Source organism: Poecilia reticulata, linkage group LG5 (genome assembly GCF_000633615.1).
Source record: "Poecilia reticulata strain Guanapo linkage group LG5, Guppy_female_1.0+MT, whole genome shotgun sequence".
NCBI lineage: Eukaryota > Metazoa > Chordata > Actinopteri > Cyprinodontiformes > Poeciliidae > Poecilia > Poecilia reticulata.
The window spans coordinates 22,144,139-22,151,303 of record NC_024335.1 but is presented as its reverse complement, the minus strand read 5'-3'; the positions used below and the strand labels follow the sequence as shown (position 1 = coordinate 22,151,303).

General features: G+C 37.2%; 1 protein-coding gene and 1 long non-coding RNA gene across 3 annotated transcripts in view; one reads left to right on the top strand and one right to left on the bottom strand.

Moving 5' to 3' along the window:
* Positions 1–256: 256 nt before the first annotated feature.
* The window catches only part of tmem88bl (transmembrane protein 88b-like), a 9,808-nt gene continuing 2,899 nt past the window's right edge, over positions 257–7,165 (bottom strand). Inside the window, exon 3 of the mRNA XM_008409782.2 lies at positions 257–942. Within this exon, the coding sequence (XP_008408004.1) occupies positions 715–942 (228 nt within the window). The 3' untranslated portion in view covers positions 257–714. The remainder of the gene's footprint in view (positions 943–7,165) is intronic.
* LOC103465168 (uncharacterized) lies at positions 852–5,418 on the top strand. 2 transcript variants are annotated; one of them, XR_533760.2, is made up of 2 exons: positions 852–999; positions 5,153–5,418. It is a non-coding gene; the product is annotated as an uncharacterized LOC103465168 (long non-coding RNA). The 2 variants fall into 2 exon arrangements; XR_001776661.1 differs by having other exon boundaries at positions 2,685–5,418.

Sequence of the window (7,165 nt, the reverse complement as noted above, 5' to 3'; positions counted from 1 at the left end):
TAGAGCTCTTTTCTACGACAGCATATTTGGGCCATTGTGAACAGGGAAAAAAGGAATACATTTCCTCCAAAAAACTTTAAAAATTTTAGATTAATACAAAAAAACCTTTCTAGAAAAAACAAGAACTTTGCTAAGCTTGAAAAGTCAAAAATTTGCAATAAAAAACAAAAGATTTTGAGATTAATCTCAAAAGCTTGTAAATTTCTGAGTTTCAAAAATCAAACATTTTCAACTTTTGGAAATTTTCTGAGTTTCAAAAGTTGACAAGTTTAGACTTTTGAAAACTCAGAAATGTCTATTTTGTTTTCTAGAAAATGTCAGTCTTTTGTGGGCTGGGTGGGGGGCGAAAATTAACTCATATTTTCTATCTACAATGGCTCAAATACACCGTCTCCATTTGTTATAGCGTCAAATGAATTAATAATAAAGCACATCTCAAAACACCGCAAATTTAATCTACATGTACAAACACTGCAGAATAATATGAAAAATAAAAACAAACAGAAATAAAATAATATTTTTTAAACAGAACTAATATTCAAAAATAATATAACCACTGACACTAGGTGAAAACAATGTGCTTATTTAGAGCCGAAAATGATTCTAATCACTGTCAGATTGTTTACTCTGGAAATTGAATATTTTATTGTCGTCTCTCACTCTTTTTACCATTCAACTCCTCATTCTGCGCACACCAACCCTGAGCCTCGCCCGTCACACCCAGGCCTGGACTCTTCCCACCCAGTCCAGCAGCCTCCCTCGGTACCGCGCCCTGGAGAGCGGCTGGAGGAGGAGAAGGAGCCGGAACTTCCTCAGCAACCCGCAGAAAACCGCCGCCGCCAAAACTACGAGGGGCGACATCATCACGAAGCCCAGGATGATGAGGGCGGAGCAGCTGTTGTCGTCGAGGTAGCGGCAGACAGCTGCCGGGGCGTCGAGGACCTGGAAGGACAAAACGGAGAGTGGAGAAAGAGAAGTCCTGGACTTTAACATACAGAAGTAAAAACCACCCTCTTCTTCTACACTTTGCTTCATACAGAGGGTCCCCGGCCATGGAAAAATGTTTGCTTCCTCCAAGTGCTAACGTGGAATAACATTAGAGGAAGCTAATGCTAAAGCACTATACAACATGGAGTTTAGTGGGAGCTAATGCTAAAGCACTATACAACATGGAGTTTAGCGGGAGCTAATGCTAAAGCACTATACAACATGGAGTTTAGTGGGAGCTAATGCTAAAGCACTATACAACATGGAGTTTAGTGGAAGCTAATGCTAAAGCATTATACCAACATGGAGTTTAGTGGGAGCTAATGCTAAAGCATTATACCAACATTGAGTTTAGRGGAAGCTAATGCTAAAGCATTATACCAACATTGAGTTTAGAGGAAGCTAATGCTTTAGCTTCCTCTAAACTCTATGTACGCAATCATACATGTCAGGCCTACGCACACAGAGCATTTTACCAACTCAATGTTGGTATAATGCATTATACCAACATTGAGTTTAGAGGAAGCTAATGCTAAAGCATTATACCAACATGGAGTTTAGTGGAAGCTAACATTGAAGCGCTATGCAAACATAGTTTAGCGGAAGCTAACATTAAAGCGCTTTACCAACATGGAGTTTAGCAGAAGCTAACGCTAAAGTATATCCCTGTAGTTAGAACCGTCTTCTTGCATTACTGCTTACAAAGAGAACAGAAACAGAAAAAAGATAAACTAGAGAAAATATGGATGAATGAATGAAATGGTTTAAAGAAAGTTTTTAGTGGTAACTGGTTGATATTTTTGCACAATTTTACAGAAGCGCAGACGCAATCATACATGTCAGGGCTCCGCACACAGAGTAATCCGCCTGCTGCTTAATCATTTCCTTTTCTAAGTCGTTTTTATCCAAATGCAGCTTCGCCTCAAGTAAACACGCTGGCAAACAGTTGTGCCTTACATTTAGTGTTCTCTGAAATGCGCTCTGTGCTTTTGGTGAGCACGCTGCCCACCTGTCTGAGCTCAGCTGCTGCTGGCACCAAATCAGAGAGCTTTGTCTTCTTACCGACTCTCTCTGTCAACAGAACAAAAAGCCTGCCGACTGATGCTGTCTGCAAATGTTTGCTTCAGTTTAAGCTGACATTCTTTTCCATCTTAATGATGAAGACTGTGCCTTTGCGAGCCTATACTTTTTAAAGTCCTGAAAGAGTACACCCTCACAAACCAAAGTGCATATAGTCATCTGCAGAGTGTTATGATACCCCCAAACCAAATGTCGATTTATTCAAAGCAGATTTGGATTATAAATTGATAACCCAAGGTTTCATATCATCAGAAAAAGGAAAGTTTATCCTATCTGAAAATAAGAAAATGCAACTGGAACTTAAAAGAAAAGGTCATAGAATGAAGTTTGTCAAACTTACTTTATTTGCATTTATTTAATTTGACAAATTAATCAACATATTACAGCAGTATTACGTGTTTCCCAGGTGCATAATGCCTTTTTATAGCATAGTCAAGTAATTATTCAGTTGTTATAAAAGTGCTAAATACAGCTCTGGAAAAAAATTAAGATGGAAAAGAATGTCATTAATTTTTTTCCAGACCTGTATATCAAATATGACTTGGACATTTATTGCCTTGAAATTGGGCCTCTGTCTCTTTAAGAAACTCCCACTCTTTCTGAAACTCCACCTACAGGAAGTCATCACAACCTCGCTCCTCTGTTGACCCTTTAACAACATTTTACCAGCGCTGCACTGGGAAGTAGCTCCTTAATGAGCTCAGCAGGTGCACAGTTCCACCAGGTGCTTGCTAATTCCTGCTGGCTAGTCTGAAGGAGTTGAGCAGAGTGAATCAAGTCAACATTCCAGGTATCTTTTTGTTGAGATAATAACATTATAACATGATGTAAAGATCAAAAAATTATTTTATCTGATACTCCCCCTCCAACAAACTAACTTTGGTCAACTTAATTTGATTATTAGTGACCAATTAACACAATATACTTAAGTTGGATCACCTGTTCTCTTTTTACAGTGTACAGCAAACACACCCACACAGTGTTGTTCACCTACACTGAGAAAAGCAGGCAGGAGGCTCTGGTGGAGCTGCAGAGACCTCAATAAAACTGTTTATTTTTTATCCTAATTGTTAAACTTCTAACAAAGATCATGTTGTAGATCCTACAAGCATTTACTTTAAAACTTTTAACAATAAATCTAAAACTTTCTGTTCTTAAGTTGCATTTTGAGACTGTCTCAGGAAAACAGTCTTCAGCTGTAGCTAAAATAAAAAAATATTAACTCAGGAAAGGCAGAATAAACTTATTTTTAAATATTTTGTGCTGCTTTGTGTTGGTAGAGCCATAAAATCCTACCAGCATAAATTGAAGTTTGTGATGTTTTTTTTTTTTTGCACGTTTGTTGCTCGTGCTTAAATCCAGAAAGTCTCTTTAATGGTTTCCCTCATGCTGGATGTGTCATCAGGTTCATATTTCTGCCAAAAACCCTGACGGCTGGTCGTCTGCTAGCAGAACGTCTTCTCTACGGGCTTACATGCCTGAACTTCCAGCCGGGGTAAACAAGTCGAAGTGTGCATGAACAGAGCAGATTCCTCTTCGTAAATGATTTGTGAACATTTTTCTGCAGCTGCATGCAAATATTTGGACAATTTGGGGAAGACATGTTGTTGATTTTGGAAGCGAAGACGAGTAGCTGTAACCTAGTAAGCAGAAAATAAGGGCAGCCTTTTGTCAGATGGCAGGGAGTTTGTGCTAATTATCTTTGCTCCTCATTAAAAATACATGAGACAGTTATTTAATATGTAAACGTGAGCTAAGTAAGTATTTAGATTGTGCAGGCAGTTGAGTGGTTTTCCTCTCTTCTGCAATGGAGGGATAATTTGCCCAGCATACCTCCAGATTTTTCCGTAATGATCATCTGAGAGGACATTAGTGTGCTCGTTTTTTCTGACTGCGTGTGTTTTTATTTCATAATGTCTGCCATTAATCACTGTGGCATAGAGAAGATATTCTCAGAGTTGGTTTCTGGACATTTTCACGTTGTTTTCGTTCAGTTCTCTCTCTAAACATGCTTCATGATTTGACAAAACGTTCTAGCTCCAGATCTCCTCCAATGTTGACCTGAGTGGTAGGGTTACAGTTAAAGGGATAGTTCGTATTTTTTGAAGGTGTTATCAGTAACAGTTCAGATAGATGTCATATTGCAGAGAGTTTGTAGAAAGATTAATAAACCAGGTGTTAATAAGTTAACTATTGTTGAGTTTATGTGTGTGAACGATGACTGTTATTACACTGGAGCGACGCATAAAGCCACAGATATATTCCATGGCAGATTTTAAATTTAATGTAATTTGACTTCAATCTGATTAGGGTGATGGTTAGGAGTCTCTCCAGACTTAAAAACTTGGAGCTCATCGTAAAAAATGGTCAAACATACCAGTGGAAACATATGAAAAGCTGTTTGGTGGTTTATTACTTGGTTCCATTTGTTGTTAAAATATAAAAGTAGACACTTATTTATTTAGTTATTTATTCATTGATATCCTTTGAATGTTGTCTTCTTAATATTTCTGAAAATACTTCTTGCATTTTCAACTATAAATTGCATTCTTGTTTGAATAACAATAATTTAACATTTAAATCTGCCAGAGGTTCGAATATTAACATTTCACAGTCTGAGTGAGTTTAAACAACACTGTGTCGTGACATTATTCTGCGTCTGCGAAGGGAAATATGATCAGTAATAACCTTTAAAATATATTTATAAATCGTCCGTTTAAGTTTATTTCTGACTCTGGTCTGCAGAGCAGCTGAACCTTTCAGTTTTATTTTTGCATTTCTGCCCAGAAATTATTTTATATCTGAAAGATTTCCTGTTTTTTTCCCCCCTAAATTAACTTCATATGTCTTTTGCTCCAACCATAAACGACCAAAGTGAATGTTGAAATTTAAATCCAAGCGCTCCCTGATGTTTTTCTATGTATTATAAATACATTATTTCAAAGATGTTAGAAGACATGTTGTTGTAAAAAGTGGCTCAACATGCGTGAAGGTAAAAGTTTGAGGCTGATAAACGTCTGAATTGATTTTTCTGTTGGGTTTATTTGTGTGCCGTGTTTCTGCAGAGCTGATTTCATCTCCACAGATTCCTGCACATGCTGCTTCCTGTGAAGCATGACCCGGCTCCCCATGAAGCGGGTAATGAGTGCAGACTCCCTGCTGGGCCTGTTTTAATGTGGATGGCGGTGCCGGTCGGGTCCAGACATGTGCGGGTGGATCTGAGGCGTTGCCCGTTCTCTCTGAAGATGTTAAATTAGATTTAAATGAAAGTTTTGGCTCTGCCAGAACCTCTGTTCTGCCAAGAGTCAGACATTGAGGTGGAAAATGGTTTAATTAAAATATTTCAGCATCTTTTAGGCTTATAATTGTATAATTATTAATTTTATGTATTAAAGCTGCAATATTCCCTTTGAAAGGTTGGCAATTATGTTTTTATAATGACTTCATGCTGAGTTACAAGTGCAGTCATGTATAAAATGTAAAACACCCCAGTAAATATTCTGTTCTTTAAGAAGAAAATGTCACTAATTCAATCCAGTTTTTTATATCTCTGGAAAATAAATATATTTATTTCCTCTTAAGCAAAATAAACCAGGTTTTGCTAAATGTCTAAAATAGACTGAAACATTTCGAGATGAGGAAAAATGTAGGACACCCTACACCGTATTTCAGCTTAAATTCGCCCCACAGAACTTTAATGGGATCATAATATGGGCTTTGACTAGGACAATCCCTTCCATATCAACCATTTCTTGATAGATTTATTGGTTTGTTCTGGTTTTTCCTCTCGTATTTTATCGAGTCTCATCTAAAAATTTATTTAAATCACGGTCAAGTGCTGCTGCAGCAAGTAACCCCAAACCATGACACTTCCACCACCGTGCCTCGCAGCTGGAATGAGGTTCCTGACTGATTGTATTTGGCCATTTTTAAATACATTACCAGACAGAAAAGTTGCTACTGTCTTATTTCTGATGGTTTTAGACAAATGAACCAAACAGTCATGCTTTATGTAAAATATCTACATATATAAATGTTAGAAAACACACAGGCTTTCAAACACATAAAGACATAGATCGAGGAAGAGAAACTAAAATAAACAATTTTAGCAAAGTGTAATTTCCCACTTTTGCCATAATTAGATAAAAGAAATGGTGACAGAAGTTGAAAGTTTAGATATTTTCAACAGGACATTTCCTTTGATGCTTCAGCAGAAAGACTTAAAACAAAGCAAAGTGTTATTAGAAAGAAGAACGGATCTTAACCCGATGTTTAACGATGTTCAGAAGCAGGAATCATGAAAAACGACTCCAGTGCAGGAACAGAATAAAAATAAACCACTGAGGGCGATTTAACTTAATGTTCATCCACAACGTTGTGTATTAGCAGCATCGTATTGATTTCATTCTGAAAAATCAAAGGCTAGTAAAATATTCAATTAAGTAGTAAAATGTTTAATTTTTCCAGCAGCAGCAAAACAATTTTGATGGGACAAATATTTATGATCTTTTAAACTTTCCTTATTTCTCTACAGCTAATGAGCGCACCAACGTTTTGACTGCAACTTTACTGAAATAAAAAATTAATCCAGCGGTTGTTTCAAAGTGAAGATATGATGCAGTTTGATTCATAATCAAATAGCGGCTTCTTTCTGCTCAGGCTGGTTGTTTCTGAGGTTTTAAAAGGTTTAAAGATACAAAATATTCCTTTAACTTAGCATTTTCATGTCTAGATTAGACAACAGAGGAAATCCTGGAGCAACAGAAATTTCTTCAGTTATTTCACAGCACTGCCCCTCCCCCACCTGTTTCTGCACACTGCTGGCCAGCTGTCTGAAAGAGATTCAATGTTTTTCTCATGTTAACATAAAATAAAAATGAGGCATTTTGTAAATATTTACTGATGCACAGAAACTAAAGAAGCATGAAACATCAGAAAGGAGACGAGATGGAGGAAGGAAGGAGACAAGAGGGGAGTCAAGGAAAGGATGAAGGACACAAGAATAGAGTCAATGAAAGGTTGAAGGACACAAGAGAGGAGTCGAGGAAAGGATGAAGGACACAAGAATAGAGTCAAGGAAAGGATGAAGGACACAAGA